Raw genomic sequence first — 22388 nt, forward strand, 5'->3', positions numbered from 1 at the left:
AAAAATTAAATATTGGAAGGATTTAGAAGAAAATTCGTAATTCTTAAGCAAAAATTGATTGATTCGAAAAATTGATATTATATTTTCATATAATATGTTTTCATTGTAATATTTATACATATATATCATTTCAAAATGGAAATTTATTCAAAACCTGTAAAGCGTGCGCTGGCATACTAAATATTATGGCTTCATTGAAGATTGGACTTTTCTCGCCTTTCTTTACGGACGTTTTCTTTTTATGCATCTTTTTTCCTTGTTGAAGTAGGTATACCTTAATAAAAGTAAAAAAAATATATGTTAACACATTTTTCTTAAATTATTTATTAAAATACATATACAATATAAAAGAATATGATCAGCTTAAATTACCTTAACGAAGAAATCACCCGGAGTTGAATTCACGCCGCGCAAGTTGCGAGCTTTAACTACTACGAGAGTGAGTCTCTCTGCCGTTGGCAAGTAACTAAGAGAGAACATCAGCTCTCCTAGATGCGGAGTGGGTAAGGCAGGTCCACTGAGCGGTAGCCATGTTGTAGCTGGTGGCCTTCCCACAGGCCCGAGCTTTAAACTGGCTTCACCGATTAATGACGCACCACCGCCGATGCTGGATTCATCAGAAAACACCTGAATAATGGAAAGAAAAATCTATTTTAATTCATGCACCGTTATAAACTCAAACCGAACTTCAAATCAACTTAAAATCATTCAGTTAAAAAGCAAACTTATCTATTTTGCTACTTGTAATATTTAAATTGCATAAAATAGAAATAGCGTGAACAAAAATCAATAGCGAAAAGCACCTCAACGAGAAGTGTCTTGCCTGCCGGACCGCCATCGAGGGGAAATAGGAATTTTTCCTGATAACTAGGCGATGGACATCCCCTATAAATCCTTGTTTGTACGTGGGTCTGCCTGTCGGGTAAAAGACATACTCTGCAAAAGAAATATATATTAAACATTCATGCTCAACAGTTAATTAATTATTAATTAGTTATTTCTGAAAAAGAGAGAATAAATCATTATAAAAGAAAATGGCGGTATATTTTCTAAAAGAATTACTAATCGAATTTATAATAAAAAAATTAACGTACAAAAATTATTATATGCTAGTTTTATTGAGAATAACAACATTATATTGAAGAGCAAAGAGAAAAAGAGAGAAATATTTACCTAACAAAAGTATCTTGCGCTGGAGTATCGTCGACAACGAGATCCCTGGCTTCCAGGATGCTCACAACCAAATCGCCCTCGCAGTCGCTTCCGCGACCACCCCATCTTTCATGTTCGAGTCCGACGCAGATGTGGCCTACAACGGGTGCTTCTTCGAGATCGTTCAGATTCACGCTAGTGTCGGAACAAACGCTCTCGCAACTGATTGCTCTCTTTAAGGTAGATTCGTCGGGCGGTGGTTCCGGCTCGGGACCGAGTGAACCTCTACGATTTCCCAATCTAGTGTAATCGTTCATTGCGTAACTCAGATATGACTCCTCCAGATTTTGCGAAAGTCGTCTCTTTGCTTGCACCTCTTCTAAGGTATGGAGTTCTTGACTATTCCGTCTTCTAAAAAGAACAAATTTTATAGATAATGTATATGCGTTTACAATGCTTAAAGATAACAAAGAGAAGATAATCTAGAGGAATATAGCGGATAATTTTTTTTACGATGTCCAATTCTTACCTTGATGGATCGGCAACATCAAATTCTACATATTCGTGAATGCCGTTTAATCTTTCTATACTTTTACGTCGTTGTTCGAGGCTGTTGAAAATATCCTAAAATTGATTTTTAATAAATTTACGCATATATAATACACAGATATATCTTATATTAAGGGGGCATAGCCGTTTGAACCTTCGAAAAATGAGTACATTTTCTAGATTTTTTTGCAGTGCAACGATTTGATAAAAACTTGTTTTTTTACAATATTAAGATAATATTATTAAGTATTTAATTAAAAATTTTTAGTTTCAAAAAAATTTTTTTTTTAAAGTTATACAAATATTTGTAGATTTATATTTTCATGCACGATGTGTATGAAATTTTTTTTTTAGCTGGAAATTTTTATTTAAGTACTTAATAATATTAAATCGTTGCGTTGCAAAAAAATCCAGAAAATATATTCATTTTTCGAGAGTTCACAAACAGGTATACCTCCTTAAATAAATTTCTTATAATCGATATATATATCTTTTTCATCGTATTACAAAGAAATAAAAAACACGTACCTCCGACGTTCGGGTGAAACTCGGATCTGATAAATAAGTGTAAGACTCATGATTGTTTTCTTTAACCAACAAAGGAGACGACGGTGGATCTTGTAGACTATTGTATACCTACAGGAAAAATATCAGATTCAAAATGAGAATAAAGAAGAATATAAATTATTCTTGATATTATGTAAAACGAAAAATTAATTAGTACTTCTTGCGCTGTTCTGTGAGCTTCGAGATTTAGTTCAGGACTATAAAGGTCGGAACTCCGTCTCGAACCATCCGGACCGGTCACATCAGGATCAGTTTCCGCATAAATATCCCGCATATCTTGCAAGTATTCAGCGTCCTGTAAATTATCTCCGGTGTTATCGTTTACGAACGGCGGGAACGTAAGCCGCTGTATTTGTTGCGCCGAGGAAAGCACCGAACTATAGAAAAAATATTACAATTAGATATAAAAAGATCTATAAGATCAAGAATAAATATTATAAAAATTGATAGTACCCATGATTAAGATAATTGTTCATGCTTTCCATCTTTTTGAATACTCTTTTTAGAAAAAGTTCTAATTAATTTAAAAACTTTATATGTATAATTATGTTTCTTTTTCTAAAATAAAAATTACCTTCTATTAATAAAAAGAGTCAAAATTACAAATTTGTCGCGTCATTTTAATTAATTCATATATAAAAAACAAATATATATATATATATATTTTTTTTTTTGTCAGTTTTTAATAAAATGTAAATTTTTGATAAAACTAGTCACTTTTCAATAATAACTCACTTATAAAACTCCGAAGCATCTATGTAACTCTGCGTGGTGACGGATCTGAGCGCGCTGAAGATTCTCTCGCCGGTGGTCGGGCTACTCTTCTTAGGGATCTCTTGCGGTGGATCTGGTGGCGCGGGTGGCGGCGGTATCGGACTCGAGGCGGATTCGCTCGTGATCTTCGTCTCGTCTCTGATCGATCCCTGCATCGCGTTCGCGAACAATACCGATTCCCGACTCGAATAGGTTTGGAGTTCGTTCACGGGCTCGTAGACGGGAAAATCGGGCAGACTTTGAATATACTGCGAGACTCGTTGGAGGTCTTGCGACTTGGATAAAGCGCCGTGAAAGATGTACGGATCGACATCCTCCTGGTGATCAGAAACAGTGCTCTTGAATGGAGTCATCTCGATATTCTGCATGTCGCTGTTTTTCCGATTGTGATCGCGGTTTAGCTCATCGCTATTCTGAAGCATCTTGGATACGGTTTGAGGTCCGTATATCGATTCCATGATCATCTGACTGGCCGCGTTTGACGAATTTGTCGCGCTCAAGCTATTCGGTAACCCTCTCGAGTCAGTCCTCGCGTACGATCGCACGACATGATTCCTCTGGATGATTTCGTAGCCGCCATAATTCCGATTGACATCCTCGCTGTCCAAGCGGCTATCTAAGGAATGATTCATCCCGTACCTAAGTCGCGCCGGGTCTTTGGAAGGATGCTCCAATTGTCTGTAAAGTCAACGTCAAAAAAGATCGAATAAAAGCGGCTTTATGACTTCAGCACACATTGATAATCTCAATATTTTAAATATAAATCAGTAAGCTTTTACACACAATTATATATAAAAGATTTCATAATTTTTATTATATATCGTATACCTGATAGATCTGGAATCTATATGGTTCTGTTCGGTATAAGGCGTCATCTGAATACTTTCTGCTATCGTTTTCGAATCGTCGAATAAGAAGGCGGAATGTTCGATCGATGGCGGGAAAGGGCCGTGATTCTTCGATGGCTCACTCTGAAAGAGAAACACGGACGGACCGGTGGCTCTCGATCGTATCGATCCTCTCTGCAACGACGGCGGCGGCGTCAGCGGACCTGGACCGGCCTCGTGCATCTTCAGGTAGTCGACGGTGCTCGGCGTCTGAAGTGGCGACGGCCTCGGACGAGCGGTCGGTCGTGGTTGAGGAGCTGGTCGTAGCGGTTGTGGCGGTATCGTGCTGCTGCCGAGGGGCGGATGTAAATCCCTGTCGACAGCCTCAAATCTGTATAACAGTATGTGAGTGGTATAATATATTCTACACGCGTAGAGTGAGGCATGTGTATATGTGTGTGCGCGCGCGCGTGTACGTATGTGAATGAATATAAAAATAAATATAAAACATTTCAGAATTCTCGGCTTTTTATAAATTCCAATATGATTTAGTTTTACTTTATCAAGAATATATATGTGAATACAAAGAAATCTTTTTTTTTTTTTTTAAGATATAATAGAGTAGAATATTTTTTATTTTTTAGAATATTTATGTGTGTATTTAGAATATTTTAATTTTGCTTGATTTTTGATGAAAACAGATGCGATCGAGGATTTAATTAATCGAAGAAAGCTGTAAAGTATTTAAGATTTTTTTTGCGTCAAATGATTTATTTATTAGCTGTCGACAGCCTTCAGTTTGCAATAACAATGAGTGATATAGAATATTCCAATTTGACTTAATTAATCTCTTCAAAGTTACAAATATATGTGTGTGTATACGCAATTAATTTAATTATGTTTTGAGACGCTCTTGCATAAAATATTTTGTCAGAGCTTAATATCAGCAGCGGAAAGATATTTCAAATTAATTTTAGTCGAAAGAAAAAACTTTTTTTTCCGGAAACTTGTTTAAACATCTTCTCGCTTAAGATCTTCTCCAAAGTCATGCTGAATTTCTTCCTCTTGTGTTCACGCTTTTCCAGTCATATATACCAATATCGTAAAATTGTGCGAAGATTTAATTATCGAATCGGTCGCATACCTGGTAAAGGCGCCTTGCGCATCTAGCCGGAGGTCGCTATCGCTATGCAGGAGATGTTGAGAGGTATTCCCAGTTTGACGATATAGGCCTGGTATTGTCTGGGCGGTCGGATGCTGAGCCTTCACCAATCCCACCTTCAAATAGTATCATCGTTAGAAATGGTGATACGAAGTGATATATAAAAGAACGAGAATACTGAAGAAAATTCTAAAGTTTCTGAATAAGAAAATTCGCGTTTAATCAAAATCGCTTAAAAATGTTGACATAATTATCGCACAAGAGTATAGTTTCATAGATAATATAATTATCAGATCGGAGAAAAAAATATTTAAAAGCCTCTAGATAAATTCGATCAGTTTTATCAATTTCATCTTAAAATAGAGAAAAGAATTTGTGCCAAGTAATCATGTAAATCAATATCTTTCCGATGATATCACTGTGAGCTACGCACGAAGAGCTATAATAAAAGCTTCCTGGTGGAATCCACGAATATATAACTTAACTTATGTTTTTCGATAATATACATTACCTTTTCCTCCCGCGGTGCCCAAAGCCAAGAAAGCCTCTGTCTCCATTCCTCGCAGACGCTCCAAACATTCCTCGTGCCAAATTGCCATCCGATGCAATATCTGCGAGATTGACGCAACTACAGAAGCTAAGCGCTAATTATGCCTATGCCACAAGATAATGGGCTTGTTCAAGATCGTAACACGGAAATATCGGAGACAGCGTAATAGAGCAAAGGGCGAAATGCGATGGTCCGAGTCGATTGATCGTCCGATTTTTTTATAAGGTGTTAAATTTGCAATATTAATTAGATTTATTGGATTTATTAGGTTTATTAGAATAACTTGAAAGTAAATTATACGCTAATTTTTTTAAACATCAATTTTGAACGCGCGAATCTATTTGAATGTTTGTTTGCGTATCATATTTTGTGAAATATCTTTTGAATTTTTTATATAATTTCCAAATTACGAAGAGTATTATATAAATAAATTAATTTAGTAAATAAATAATTTTGTTGCACTTTTTCTTGTTTTATATTTGTTGTTGCATAGGATAATTTTTAGCATGTAACAAGAGCATTTTAAACATAAATTTAAGATTTTCTACTTTAATTAAGTAAATTACTTGTATAAAATTTGCTTCACACATTTACTAATCGCATTTACTATATCATTGCATTCCACGATATAATAATTAGTTATGTTTATTCGTGAAACAATTATATGAACTAAAGTTTAATTGTTCTCCCTGTAATGTTACTATCGGGTGAAACGAGTCTCGATTTATTATCACGGAAAAGAATGGATCAAACTTGTGGTCTCTTGGACGGACACCGAATTACTAGTGCAATAATTACTCGCTATGAATGATGGTTTCACCTGTTGCACGCATTAACGCGTTTAACAATATCTAGGGTGCATTATTATATTCTTGCGGCACTTCGTCAAAAATGAAGGAAAGATCATCCGAGAAGGATTGAGAAGCCTAAAGATCTTAGAGTCGCTTTTCATTTCTCGACCGTATATGTGTGAATGCATACAAACGCGTATAAATAAGCAATTCTTCTTTAAGTAATCCGCAAGAAAGTCCTTAAAAAAATCGACTATAACTGTATGGCCCTTGATCGGCTAACAGTTTTTATTTTAAAAATTGAATTTTATGTGTCGCGTGGTGTTGTAGAATTCTATTTCACTACACGCGGCGCGAATCTCGGTATCATAATTACCTTTTGCAAAGAACAAGTGTAGCTCCGGCAGCGATGACGATGACCAAGATTACTCCGAGACCGGTGATAGCCCAGCCCATTGTTGCGAGTGCTAAATCCGATAAATCTTACAAGCAGAGCCTGAAACATACAAGGATAAATTCGTTAAGATGATGCCATCCGTTTATATTCAAGAGACGATCAAAGTATATTTATCTTTCATCATTATTTGATATGCAATTGCAGGTGCAAAAATATTCGCCGTAAATCTACAATACTTAATTACATGTAAGCGTTTGTATGTGTATGTATATGATTGTAAAATAACATACGGAATAATATTGAAATAATATAGAAGATTTTATTTGAGGAATAAAATCTTTCCTCTAATCTAAATGTATGGTTGATTTGAATACACGTACGTGGCTGGAATCGATCGACCACAGATTTGATAGAGGAGCACCAAGTACTGAGTATAAGCAGGGGTGTTAAGGAGGGGATGGTGTGCCTCTACAAAGTAGCACTTTTGTTCTTTAGCTACTCTTTCTCTTAGCGGAAACAATAGTGGCAATTAACAGCGCGTAAGATTTCAGCTCGAGATTCGGGAGAAAGCAAAGGGGATTCTGAAGTACATCTATTCAATATAGTTGCTTTCTCCTTCGTCCTTTTTAACGAAACAAAGGCTAAAGAAGATCTGAAAGATACCTCGGGAGAACTTATGTTTAATTTAGCATCTAAAAATCGATTGCTTCTTTTCCCTCAACAAAAATATAAAATATCTTCTCATATGATATCTTGATTTCACGAATATCGTGAATACCTTTAATGTTGTTACATACATATACAATACGTATGTGAAAATATTATTGTTACTCTTGAATAAAGAGCAATGACTAGAGTCAGCCAAGAGCTAGACTATTACATGCAAGTTACATTTATGTTAAAGCAGCCGAGATTTTTAAAATCCCTCGGGTTAAACACGTTGTGCTTCTGGATATTTGACGGAACGCAGATATTATATTTTATATTAATTCACATATACAGAATATTTCATACATACTTAAACATTATCATTTATATAATTAAAATGTCGTCAAAGAATATAAGTCCAAAACAAAAATTAAATATCCATGTATCTTTTATGTGCACCTTTTATGTGAATTTTTTCGCGCACAATTCTTTCGGCAAGATGTAATTCTTAAATTAAGTCTTACTTTGGAATTATAAAAAAAACTAATTCTATAAATAATAAAATAAATATTACATAAAATATCTTTACAGACTGTTTCGTGTTTCGTACAAAATGTAGAAAGATTATATTTATTTAAAAATATGTGCAAATAACTCTATAAAGAATATAGAAAAATTCTATAAACATCCCGATTTATTTATTTTTTTATCCACCATAGATAGACATTAAATATATTCTAACAATAAGTATGTTTGTTAAGAGTAATCTAAAGCCAAATTTCATACGAAATAGATTATATACACATATTTTCATCTTCTCATTATTACCAATAGTTCGTAAAGTTGCAGAATCGAACTTGACGAACTGTCATTTATAATTCACACGTGTAAATCATTTGGTAAATACGTCCGTTACCTTGGAAGTTTTGATCTCGTGACGCACTTAAATTGGATTTATGATCTTCTGTTAAAGAATGAAATTGGATTTTGTAACGCAAATATCGCATAAATATGCGTATAAATTTATTTTCAGTCAACAGTCAGCTCAAGCTCAATAATACACCCGTGTATAATAAACTAAGACAATAAGCTGATTAATATCTCATAAAATCCAATCGTCGACGTGATGTATAGTTGCTAATGCGGCTTCTGTACTTCTCTACGTTCGCTTTTAAATGGTAGATTCCGATAAACTTTGAACTTTCTCTGTGTTGTCTGATCCATATTTATGAGAGAGACACTGTAAATTCACAATCGCGCTGCGAAGAACATAATGCGCCGCATCCATAGTTTCTAATTTACCCCTATCTCATATTCTGAATCCCCGTAACATACGCCCGACAGTTTTTCTATATGTAATTTTCATAGCAGTTTTAACACACACATACACGTATTAGTAAAAATTTGCGCTGAAAAAATTTATACTCACGTTAAAATTAACACACAATTTGGACAATTTAACGATATTAGATTTATAATACATTAGAGAAAAAAGGACCGATAAAATAGATATTTGTTAAATGTTTTCTTACTTTTTCCGTTATATAAATATTTCACATACCCGGCATACCGTAAATAATATTTTCCGTTTTATCAATGGTTGGACCTGATTTAAATTTACACTATAAGGATGGTATATCGGGACGAGGAGAGGCAGAGGAAAGGAAATAAAATATTGAAAGTCTATCGCAAAGTACTCTCGTCTGCGTAGCATACATCGAGAAATGCCCGAGGGAACTAGGGATGTAGATTAAATATTTGCCGGATATTTGACTAATACACGCTTGACTTCTCAAATCAAATATCCTGCTTCACTAAATAATTTTTTTATTAAGTTTATCGGAATTGCATTGTCGTCAATTATATTTAGTTCTGTCTATATGTAGAAGGACTTTATCGAGCAATATTATATATTAACTCTGTTGGTTCTGTTTTCAAAGTACGTATTTTTATTGCTTCAAATGCGCGCGCTTCTCTCTTTTTCTTCGAATATTAAAAACTATAAATTATAATATTTGCCCATCTCAAGTTTAATGGCAGATTCATTGATATGCGAACTCTTTCATAGAAAATCGAGAAATCAATAATCTCGCAGTAAGCGATTAAAGACGAAGTATCTTCAGTGAACTTTAGTAAAGTTTCAGGACGTAAGCGTAGCAAAAGATAGAAATACTTTTAGTTATGATTTTAAGAAGATCTTAAGAGAGAATTTTAATTCGAAGTTTAATCATCAAGATACGAAGAGATAAAAATTAAAAAATTGAAGACGACGATCTTTTTCTTGACATTTTCGCCAAGAGAAGATCGATTTTAAGTATTTCAAAAAATTTATCCGTACATAATTGCGAAAGATATTAATTATGATCATGTAATTGTTTTTTCGCCAAAACTGCCTCGCAGATATGAATGGAGACTGTGTATAATTATACACTGTGTATATATAAATTTCGTTTTAAATAAAGTCAATAATCTTAGTAGATTCTAAACTCTTGTATATGGTATATTTGCTTGTCAGTCAATTTTAGATGCTGACGGGTCGTTTGTACTCGGTATGACATCTGGCCATCGATCTGCTCGTCATTCTCCAAAAATTAGAAGAAACGCGTTGCTCCGCGAAAATTAACGAGGCTACGATCTTGCGGGTTACTGGGTCACCCGTTAGGCGAATTTAATATGACTTTGGATCGCGTGGAATTTCGAGACTGCCGCGCATTCTCGACTCACTCCTCTCGTGAGAGAGTTTTCCTCCTTCCGCCGTTATCCGGAGATAAGAACAGCCTCAAAGGAGGGAAGGAAATTGTTCGAGAGAAGGAGGAGAAGAGGGATAGTTGCTGGAGTGCGAGAAAGGAGGAGAGAGTTCGCGAAAGAGCAGAAATCTACAATAGAACGCGCACCAAGAGCTTCTTTTTTTCCTTTGTCCTGCTTCGCATCCTCCCTTTTGTACGTAAACCGAATAGACGAATGTCAGAGGAGCGTGGAAAAGAAGCCCCTGAGGAGGCCCTTCCTCTGTTAGGTCCTCTTATAACTGCAAGGCTAACCCCGGGAAAAAATTTTCCTCCCAGAGAAAAAAGAAACAACTTCGATATATTACCATCGCATGCCCGTTAAATATTTAAACAAAAAAGATATTAACGCTTCATATATGTTATATTTGTCGACCGCTATGCTTGTATTTAATTTAAATAAACTATTAATTACCTTAGTTAATTATTAATCGTGGTAAAATGAAATAATAATTGATAATTCAGATGCACGATCGATGTAAAATTCTGTCGAAGTAACAAATTTAATTTCAGCGAAAAGGAATTGTCGACGACAGACATTATTTTATCAAAATTTATCACGAAATGTAATCTTCGTATTTTACATTATATAACATCAATACATTAAACTAACTTATAACTCGTTATTGTACGTCAACAGTAAAAATTATTGACATGAATTAAATCGATGATAGCAAACAAAAGATTAATCAGCCTCTCTTTGCGGAATAAATTGAAAAAAAATTGATTACAGGGAAAATATAATTCACAATTGTAAACGAAGATATTATCGTCAAGAACATTTGCATCTTGTTCGTAATATCTTTTACGAGAGGCCTATAGAATAGATCTATTGCGAGAGCTTCGTTTCTATTTCCGAAGAGCTGATCCTTTTATATAACACACACGCCAACGCATGTCTCTGCGATGATTGAGTCAATCAAATTTTTTTTTTTTTTTTTTTCAGCCTCGTCAACCGTTTCCTCATTCCATTTACTTCCGGTGCGAGAGCAGTCCGTGCGCGCGTGTAAATATTCGCAATTCCATCTTTCCATGCGTTTTCCTCAAATCTCTCGAGCCTGAAACGGGGCGGAAATCAATGGCTCAGACAAACCCCTATTCGATTTTCGAGATGGTCGCGGCTCATCGGAGTCTGGTGAGCCATGCGACACGTTCGCGCACACATGCGAGGATTATCTGTATATCGACGCTAGCTGTATTCCAAAGAGTAGTAGTAAATGACTATGGTCGCAGCTAGCGGGGCAACGTAATCAGATTTGCAAGAGTGCGATGGATTCCATCAGCGCTTCCATCTCTCCCTGTCTTTCTCTTTCTCTCTCATTCTCTGTATGTCTGAATTTCTGCTCTCTCTCTCTCTCTCTCTCTCTCTCTCTCTCTTGGTCTTTTTGGACATCATCCATTTCTCATCAATTTATTTGCCGCATTTGTAGTAGTAAAAGGTAATTCGCGCGAACGGCAAACAAATTTTTTTTAAACACCGCACTTTGAAAGATTTACACGTGTACAAGCGAGCAAAATAATAATCATTATTTCGAGTAGCGTTTATCTTGAAACAAGAGAATTTTCGAATAAAGTTGAAATGTTATCCAGTGAAAGACACACTATCGTGAAATTCTGAATTATACAACTTGATATTCTCTCTTTCTGTCTCTCCTTCTCCCTCTCTCTCTTTCTCTATTTCTCTTTTAGCGTGATCTTATGCCATAAGTCAAGCAAATTAGCTACGACGAGAAGATCGATCCGTCGTTTCACCTTCGCTTAAAAATGCCCACGCAAGCATAAGATAGATCAGAATTTGCAAAGAATAATGCAATTATCGTCATGACATCATTAGAAGAGATCGCTTTGTACAACGGAGGGAGAGAAGCACACCGACGTTTCTATAATTCTCTCTTGTTGCGAGATAAGTCTTATATCTTTATATAAATATTATATAAAATAGTGTTGTTTTTTTTGTTTTTTTTTATTTAATATATTTTATCTATCGCCACGCAAGCTTGACTTCTCGCGTTTTTCACGTCCTAAATCCGTTGTCGAGAACACGCAAGCAATGTAAGCATGCATAAGTACAACGTGGCCTTCTTCGCGCCAAGCTAAAGCTTTTATTGCCGGTCCGTCGACCCCCCCCACCCCTCCCTCCCACCTCACCCTCGACAGTCCATTTAATTACCTTGAAAGCTGGGTGGAGACTGGAGGTTGGCCACCTTCCGACTTCCATGTTAATAATGCACTCAGATGCATCGTCACTCGTGGCAAGTATTACATCAAGAGATCTTTGCGGTTCGATGCTCTTTGAGAGATGATAATTCCATTCGGGTTTTAAACGATAATGTAATTTTATATATATATTCATTAATATTATCAGTAAAATGTGTTACTTGCTCTTATACATATATCTGTATCATTTATTATAATAAGTTGTTGTAAAAGATAGAGAGTTAGTATTATTATCCGATATAAAAATCGATATTATTGCCATGAAAAATTAATTTTAATCTGTCAAGCAATAAGAATCGTTTATGGCAATAGCCAGCATTCAAAGGCTTCCTTTTGTCGAGTTTCGCGTTTCGCCTCAATCGCTGCCTTAGTCGCCGTCCGATTTAAACGAAGAATATAAAGCGGAAGCAATTACTTTGTTCCATTATAGAGGAAGAACGATAGGACCCTCGGGATAGAATGACGTAATTCAAAATGGTTCGCGATCTCTGAAATATTAATCGTCGGCATTTTCCTCGATCAAGATTAATAGACTAATTTACAGAAATATAGGCAGAAACGAAGCAGACAATAGACACATATTAATAATATTAATAAATAACGCGATGCAGATATACATATACATATATATATATATATATAATGTAAATATATATTCATTAATTAAACAAATTTCTTCTTTTATCCAGCAAACATAACATTTTATACAGACATGTACAATATTATATGTTCATTCGTCGAGCGCGAAGAAAAATCCTTCCTTCGAGCGGCCGACCATATTCCGTCTAGTTCTACTGCGGCGCGAAAAACTGCTACACAATATGAAAAATATCACTCTGTAAGACCGTATACATCTGTCGCAGCGAGATATTTTACACCCCAAGTGTCATTTTTCGGGGCTGAAGAGACGAGAGAAACCAAAGAATATTTTGCACGAGACAAATAAGTGTATTAAATTTTTTTATCATCGTTTTTGAGCGAATATTACCGATGAGAATGTTATTTTTGATCTTAATATATTTATCATAGATAAAATTATGGCGTCGTTATTAAAATTAATAGCTTCGCTGTCCCAACGTCTCGTCGTTGACGTCCCTGTTTTATCATTTAATTAATTAAAAAGAGATTTAAATAAAACCTTTTACTTTAAGAACGTATTACGCGATTACTTGAATAGTAAATACGTAGCAAAATAGTTAAAGTTAAAGCGCAAGATTGTAAAGGCAAGATTTATTCTCGTAATATATATATAATGATTATACGTATGCTGCGCGTTTATAACACTTATCGATTTCGCCACAACAATAGTACAACTTCGTCGTACTGTTACCACTCACCCTCGTGAGGACGAAGACCACGTTACAAGGTCGAAGAGAAAAATCCATATCCCCGACGAATTCCGGGAACACCGCTCGTTTGCAAGGCTCAAGCATCGCGAGATAATAATTAAAAGAATCCGACGCTTGCAACGTGAATCAGCTGTTCGAAAATATATCGTGTGACACAATTGCATGAGATTCTCGATTTGTCGTGACATAGTTCTATTTTCGCGCTCTCTGCATCTGGTCATTATATATTATTAGATCGATGAACTTGATTCCGATATCTGATTCGTTCTCGTTAGATTACACGCTTGAATATTTCATGCAATTATCTCGAGCATCTTATATAGTAGTTCTCTTTGACGTTTATATAGCAGCATAATATTAATATATGTTATCACCAAGAGTCGCAAGCTTTTTTTTTTCCTCAATTCTGTTTAATAGAAATGTTTAATTATACTAAAATTAGTATAAATTTTGCTAAAATTTAACACACAACATATATTTGTGATTTCGAATCAAAAAAATTATAGACGTGATTGGCAGTGATCGACGATTTGTAGCGATGGATCACACAAGCATAGCAAGACTCATCGCAGCATGCGGAAAAGAATAAAGTTAGAAAAAGTTGTGGCGCAAAAGTAATTGCCAATAATTTTCTTCTCGACAAATTGTAGCTATCTGTCCTTCATGGAATTTTATCTCTGAGAAATTTGCAAAGTTTTTCTATTAAAGCATATGAATCATGCAATTATGTATTATTATTTTTTTTTTATTCAATGTTGTTTAAGCTGAATAAATTAGATTCTTTTTGTAATTGCTATTTGTAAAGTACACGGCTTCTACTCGTGTCTCTTGCAGACGTTTTCACAAATCATTGATACTCGGGCGATATTATCGAAATAATGGAGAGCGCGTTGTAATAAGATTATTTCTCCACGTGTAACGTATACAAAATAGATTCATACTCGTGTCCGTCATATAATTTGCGTCGCGATTCAAGCATCGAAGCGTGCGCCGAATTAAAATCAGACTTCGATCAAACACAATGATCGATATGTCATAAAGTTCGTACAAATACATTAGAAATTTAACGATAAATAATATACTACATTCGTATTCTGCGCGCATATCATATACCCCGAGCATTTATTACATTTGAATACGCGCGAATGTCGAAAACTGCAAAGACTGCTTACAACCAGAGAGCTTACAGCGAGCTTACGCTTTATACTTTATATGAATATATTTGTTTTACAAATTCCGCCTGGTTATTGTGGCTTACACATGATATATCGACGTGCAACATAAATGGTAGTATGGTACCAGTACGTCTGTACTAGTGCGACCTATCGTGATACGCAGGAACACAGCCCGAGGCAGGCTAGCTATTGGCATCCCGGTATCCGGAGAAAGAGAGAGAGAGAGATAGAGACAAAGAGCTTTAAGCTCTAGCTGGGGGTATTGGACTATTGGAGATTCTTCCTTCGTCTCTCCTCTCATCCTCTCGGCCGACACATCGTCTTTCTTAGTTCACCGCACCCTCTCGCATTCGTCCCTTCTCTTATTTTCCTTGCGTTGTCCTGAACTGCTGCCTGAATGAACGACGAAACTTATTAAGCCACACCCGCCAGCTGTCGGTTTCATGGGTTGCCAGTGTATTTTCCAAAGACGAATAGACAGCTGAATCGCGCGGTGGTGAACACAATGAACACGACGGATGTTCAGAGTGAGAGAGGCGATTAGAAAAGAGAAAAAAAAATTTGCTAGAAATTTTTCAAAGAGATGAAAAAAATATGCGAAATGTGTAAACCGAGTTGAATGACTCCGATGACATTTCATTTTCTGAAAATTATATTAAATTGTAAATGTAAAATTATATTTATATATCATTAATATATATATCGTAGTTTTATTCACCAGAGAAGAGAAGATAGAGAAGAGAACGCCGCATTCAGAATCTATCTAACAATTTGATTTTTCGAACAAAATCAGTCTCGGAAATTGAATCACACTAGACGTTAATGTACGAACGATGTCCATGTAATATTTCGATCATTAAATATATATATTTGCTCATCCCGTTTTCCTTTTCTGTCGTCATCTTCACGCGCGTAGTTGAACGGAAACGGCAAATAACGCGCGTGAACGAGAAACGGAAATAATGAACAAGAGACAACTTGGTAGTCCGCGACCTACTTTGCTAGTTTTTATCAAGATCTCTCTTCTTTCGCACTCGTCTTTCTTATCTTTTCGAAAGTCCACATTTCTTTTTCTCCCTCTACATCCGTTTCTCGGGTGTCTCTCTCTCTCTCTCTCTCTCTCTCTCTCCCATTCAACGTGCTCGTTGAGAAGAAAAATGATAACGAATAAAGATGCGAAAACTTTCGCGACCGCAGATCTTTCTCTCCGCGAACTGAAATCGGGGCGAAAATAAGATACGAAACCGAAATCGATTATATCTGTAGGGCTGCCGGAATATTTGCAGCAGAAATGTCTTGTGATAAATTTACGTGGTTGGATTTAAAGGAGAATTTATGTAAAAGGACGCGCGGAATGAAAAATATGCAAGACAAAAAGAGTTCGAAACTATTGTAAGCCTACAATTATATAAATTCATGCGTAATAAAACTTTGCATTTTTATCCAATTTTTTTAAAAATTAATTAATATCAATTTCTCTATAAAAAAAAATTAATATTAAAAATATAACATACAGATGATATTCGCATTCCTTTTTTGTGCAAGTCTTCGAATAGTTGATACGGCTTTGTTAACAGTATTCTTTTTTGTCGACATAGGGTTTCGATTGTCGATGAAAATTTTACACTTGGAATGAGCACTCGAGATCGCTAGGTCCGTTGATTCGGCTGGTAACTAGGTGGTCCACTGATCGTTTAGCTTCATTACTTGTTGAATGCGAGCCATTGTCTAACGCCATTTATCCTAGCTAAATGGATTTCTAATCGATAGGAGAATAAGCTCGCACAAAGATGACTACTATGCATCGATTATATTCCCTGTGTACTGTTTACACGATTTGCAGAGAAATTGACGGTAGGGTATCTACAATTGAATAACCCGCTGCCATTTCCAAAGTGAACAGCGAGCGAATTCGTGAAGATGTAATAAGGATTTTACTTTTCTACGATAGTTTCACGTGTAATGGACAAACATCGCGCAGATCATTATCGACCGATTCAATCTCGTGTAATTTTACTATAAAAAAATCTTTATATGTAATTACTGTAAATTTTTGTAAATTTTAATATTTGTACTATATAGCTTCCTAGCAATTCTATATTGGTACGAAAATTTTCTCAGTAACGACAAATATTTTTGAAAATAATATATTGAAAATGTATCGAAAAGAAAAACCGATATGATTCATCGGGCAAATGCGGATTGTCAATATTTTACGTCAACTTTCATTTCTGCACTGTGACGTATCAATTTTTTTTTTTTTTTTTTTTTTATTCCATCTCATCGAAAATCCGACGAAATGACTAATTCCAGTTATGTAATTCAACCATCCTAGTTCCGTGAAACACAATGACTACGCCATCACTATACATCAATATTAACGAAGTTTCGTTTTATTCAATCGTTTGATAATTGTCATTGGACGCGCGGCACGCGTTATTGTCTAAAGTTCTAGCTTCCATCCCGCAACAATACTGATTGCAAATGTAAAGATAATACCGTGAAAGCATACTGCATGCTCCTGCGAGATAAGTCACTTGTCCTTAACGCGACAGATTCAATTTCAAGTTTCCTGCTGACAAAAGAAAGCTCAATTCGGAAAGGCTGCTGGTAAAGCTTCTCTATACGATTCCCTGCATTGTACACGCGAATACGAGGAAGGTATCTTAAATTTCATATTCTCTCGAATAGAATCAGTATATTATCACTGAGGAACAATAGTTTCTGTCATTAGTATAGCACTGCAAACAGTAATCTCATTGAAAAGGAAATCAGTCAGTGATAGTGATTGATTTTTCAGAAGTAGATTAGTGAAATACTTTGATCTTCCATGATCTTGTCAGCGCAATGTAAATTATGAATAAGTTTATTGATTTCTTTGGACGCGTTCCATTGCACGTTTCCTCGTCATAATTCGTAGTAATAACGGTACTAATCGATAAAACTTTGGCGTTACGATATCTGCTTTGCGACATTTTACGTAAATGTAAAAAAGATGATAAAACGTAAAAGCAAAAGATGTCATGCTCTTTGATATTCCAAAAATTTAATTTTAATTTTATCTACTCGATTTCCCGCAGGACCTACACTACGCACTTTATATACTCTCTCTCTCTCTCTCTCTCTCTCTCTCTCTCTCTCTCTCTCTCTCTCTCTCTCTCTCTCTCTCTCTCTCTCTCTCTCTATCTATCTCTCTCTAAAATTAAATAACTCACATGTATCGTGTTAAAATGCATTTCGCTGAAATCGGAGATGCTCCTCTACATGGCGAACGATATCTGATTAACTAGCAATACAGGCCCATAGAAAGATTCAAATTTCGATCAATTTAAATATCTCGATGCCATAAAAGGGCAAAGGGAAACATCAACAGATAATCACATTTCCAACTCATAAAAATTCAACATTTTAGTTTGAATGAATTTTTCAAGCTCCAAACAGTGTAAATTTTTATATTCTGCAGAATGGAAAAATCGTGTTTGGCTTGAATCTTTTTTATTCCGTTTTAATTCGTAAGATAAATCTGTATTAATGTAATTTAAAAATATTGAAAAAAATCTTTCTCTCTCTTTCTTCGTATGATAAGCAGATTATCCGAGTGATATGCAAACGTCAAGAATATTCGGGAACCAAGTTTGTGTGTGACGAAGAGACGCGTTGGCGTTCGAGAGACTCGACGAAAGTATCCGACCGCGTCGGAAAACGATTTACCGAAAATCGAGTAGGAGAGGAGGGGAGGGCTTTTTCGCGAACGTGATGGTTTTATCGGAAAACTTTTCGGTAGTGCAGCGCAAACGCAATTCTCTCGCCGGTAATTTTATGACGTTACGTGCACAGAGTACGCCGAAGGATCTCTGCGACCGCCTGTCTGCTACACGCGTAAATGCGTTTCATAACGAAAGATGCGTCAAACGTAGTACTATCGACTGCAATGCAATGCGAATATTACTGTGTTGTAAATATTAACATGAAAAGGTAAATATTAACATGAAAAGGATCAAAGAAAATCAAACGCAGATCCCTTCATCGTATGTAAAAACATTGCAGCGTTCTGAAAAATTTCATGGCTTGAAGGGATAAAAAAAGTTTCACCCGTGTATTTAAGTTTCGTAGTTGATCTTAAATTTAATCGAAGAAATTGCATATTTAAAGAACACGAAACTATGCGGGATGTTCCAGAATTCTGCCAGAAAATATCAAATCGAATAAAGTATGATTGACAATATTTGCGACGTGATTTTTAATAGCGGTTTTTTCTCTTCTTTTTTTTTAAGAGAAATTGATTTTCTTTCTCGGTGATTTTGAAGCATCAATAAATTTCAAGTTAACGACTAAAAGGATTATCAGCAAACTATTCTTTAGAAAGAGAGGCGAATAAAAAATATTTTTTCAATTAATTTTGAACAAATTTGTATCTCTTCATAGTTACAAATTAAAAAAAAAAATATATATATATATAATATCGAACATTAGAAAAGTCATAAATCGATAACCTTCCTCGTTATATCAATTCGCTAAAAAAAGATCAAATTCTATTACTGAAGTTAAGATTTCGAAGTTAAGACTTGTAGAATCCTCTATATTACATTTTTATCTACCATTACCGTTTTAATCTCTTTCGCGAATGTAATCTTAAATTTATAATACAGGAATTTCGACATTATAAACTCTTTATTGTACGCATCGATCTTGTCCCCGCGGTGGTTCGCCCGTGACAAGACGTGAATGTAAATGTAATACACCGAGCCGTGAATCAATATTGTCATAAGCCGTCTGTCGCGCGAAGCTCGCTAAAATCCCATCCGCTTGCGAAGCCACGTTAAGACATTTTAAAATACATCAAAGTATCCTTCCTTTGTACCGTCGAGGACGAAGTCCCTTGTGCTTTTCTGACCTTCCGATATGATCGGAGAAATTTATAGTTTCTCTTTCAAACGTGTTCGAACAAATCAGCTTCTTACAGAAGATGCTTGGCACACATAGCGCGATACTTTTTCCTCCAAATGTGCACTTACATCACTATTTTGCACATCAAGCCCCTCAGTTATGATCTTATAAAGTTCGGCACAGAAAGGAATACATTATTTATTCTGACATATTTGATGATTGAAAGTATCTCGTCACAGTTTATGAAAAAGACAAACCAGAAAAATTATAAATATTAAATTAAAAATAATTATAAAATAATTAATTGCGTCCTCTCCTATATTATTTCGTCTATTCTACTCTTCCGGATCTTTGAATTTTTCTATGATCTTATATCATTATTATAATCGTTATAAAATGATATAATATCATACGAATTTAGTTTGATACCATTTTAGAAAACAAAAATTTTTTAAAATACTAGAAAAATTAAAATTTACTTCTTATTATATATATGATTTTTTAATTTTTACATCGATGTGTGATTAACAGATGTAATATTATATGTGTATAAAAAGCTAAAAGTGTCAGGATTGATATAGGTAGACGTAGATACTTCGCGCGTGCACGTCAAATGTCAGACGAAATTGGACGCGGAGGTTCAATGGCAATTACGAGGCGTTAGATCTGTCCGAGCATAGCGAGATCTTCGAAATTGGCTATATCTATAGCTATAATCACCTGCCGATAATACATCCGCGATCGGAATTATTCATGGCATAGATAGGGCGTGTCGCGGCTTAAAGATATTAATACATAATGCTGCAAGAATAAATTAATTATTACTAACAATTAATTTTTAAGGCCTTATTCATAGCATGTTAAAATTTATTACATTTACTAAAATATCAATCCTGATATGTTTTGATCAATACGAGAATTCAGATGAAAATTGATGTTTTTAATTGCAACAAAGATTTTTAATATAATTCGAGAGATTCATGTTTATAAATACATTATATAGCGAATCGATTCTCTATAAAATAAACATAAGAAAGTGACGGCGATACGCACATTAATATCTATTCGATTTTTGCAATTCGATCATCTTTTGAGAATCAAAATCAAGATCTTATAAATTCGGATCCCGAGGCAATGGTCCTCTGGCCTCTGCGCCACCCTTATATAGGCGATAAAACGCTCCTGCCGGTGGCGCATTCGCATTATCGATCACGGTGTATCACGTAACATGTAAAATTTCAACTCACTATTTATAGAATAAATAACATTCATCTTGTATATGTGAACATATATATATATATATATATAATGTACAGTCAAAACGAATAAAATTTCAACACCCGATAATATGCGAAAAAAAAAAATTTTTTTCGCCGTACTTCTATATCCACGTGTATCCACGTGTACACGTGTCGCATTCGGTCAATCCATTGTTTACTCGGCAAGTTTTATCTTTTTCTCGTCAGTCTCTCTCTCTCTCTCTCTCTCTCTCTCTCTCTCTTTCTTTCCCTCATTCACTACCCCTTTTTTTCTATTGCTTCTCTTTGTTACATTACATTTGTACTTTGTTACACGATGCACGATGTTTCATTTCAGGCCGAGGAAGATAATATTGGCCCGCGCTCCGAGGAAACATCATCCTCTTGTTTACTTTATTACGAATCTAGAAAAACGGGCATATAATAAAGTTATCTTCTCTTCGATGCGGCTTTCGAGGCCCGATGGCCGTACATTGTTCGCGAGTGGTTTTGCATGACAGACCGGAGGTGGCCGCAAAGAATCTCGACGCGGCATTACACTCGTCGAGTTATTCGGCCGTTCACTTTGTTGCTCTTGCGTGTACGGCCTGTAACTTTACAAAGGACCATCGCCCGCGGTTAGCTCTCCAATCTAGAAGAGTTTGTTGTTGCGTCACGTCGCTGGCAGGAAATGAAAATTTACAGCGCTTCTTTTATTTAATAAAAATAGAAAAAAAATAGTTCACTGTTCACTGGACCAGATACTAGAACAACCGATATATAGCAAAGGACAGACATTTAGGGCATCCAAATATGATTTCTCTCTCTGTGTGCGAGCCTTTTCTTAAAAAGATATGTAAAAGTTTTAACAATCTAGTTTTTTTTTTTTTTTTTTTTTTTTTCATATTATAGAAATTCATATAAAATTTTATACATGTAGACAATTGATTTTTTGGATTGTGTTCATTTTAAGGCCCAATAAAGTTGAAGAAATAGATATTTCACTTTTCTAATTTTCCTTCTACTTTTTAATAAATTTAAGATTAATCTTTATATGTGTATACTTTATTTAATATTATATTGGCGCGTAACATTTGTTAAATTATTTCGCATCGAGTTAAAGAATAAAATAAAGCATACTTTGATTGCCTGGCTGAGGTAAAGCCGATAATTTGAAGACAGACTCGCGTGACAGAGTAATGGGCGATAACAACTGAATGACAACTGCAAGCCACATGTAATTTACGGGCGAAACCACATACCGCGTTAAGTGAATTCGCGTAGAGAGACGATGCATGTCGGGAGGATTGGCTGCAGTGGCG

At 35.3% G+C, this 22388-nt stretch overlaps 1 protein-coding gene across 4 annotated transcripts in view; it reads right to left on the reverse strand.

The window, feature by feature from the left end:
* The window catches only part of LOC138943016 (uncharacterized), a 129817-nt gene that overhangs the window by 1842 nt on the left and 105587 nt on the right, over positions 1-22388 (reverse strand). For all 4 annotated transcript variants that reach the window (XM_070313559.1, XM_070313551.1, XM_070313545.1 and 1 more), the window contains exons 2-13: positions 6749-6868; positions 5543-5642; positions 5014-5147; positions 3871-4260; positions 3004-3720; positions 2426-2645; positions 2230-2337; positions 1682-1776; positions 1174-1563; positions 804-936; positions 373-627; positions 155-274 (exon numbers count right to left, since the gene is read on the reverse strand). In XM_070313559.1, coding sequence (XP_070169660.1) covers positions 155-274; positions 373-627; positions 804-936; positions 1174-1563; positions 1682-1776; positions 2230-2337; positions 2426-2645; positions 3004-3720; positions 3871-4260; positions 5014-5147; positions 5543-5642; positions 6749-6828 — 2742 coding nt within the window. In that variant the 5' untranslated portion in view covers positions 6829-6868. The remainder of the gene's footprint in view (positions 1-154; positions 275-372; positions 628-803; positions 937-1173; positions 1564-1681; positions 1777-2229; positions 2338-2425; positions 2646-3003; positions 3721-3870; positions 4261-5013; positions 5148-5542; positions 5643-6748; positions 6869-22388) is intronic.

The sequence above is a fragment of the Polyergus mexicanus genome, unplaced genomic scaffold, assembly GCF_030449975.1.
Source record: "Polyergus mexicanus isolate NDT 795.1 unplaced genomic scaffold, iyPolMexi1.0 SCAF_2, whole genome shotgun sequence".
Lineage (NCBI taxonomy): Eukaryota > Metazoa > Arthropoda > Insecta > Hymenoptera > Formicidae > Polyergus > Polyergus mexicanus.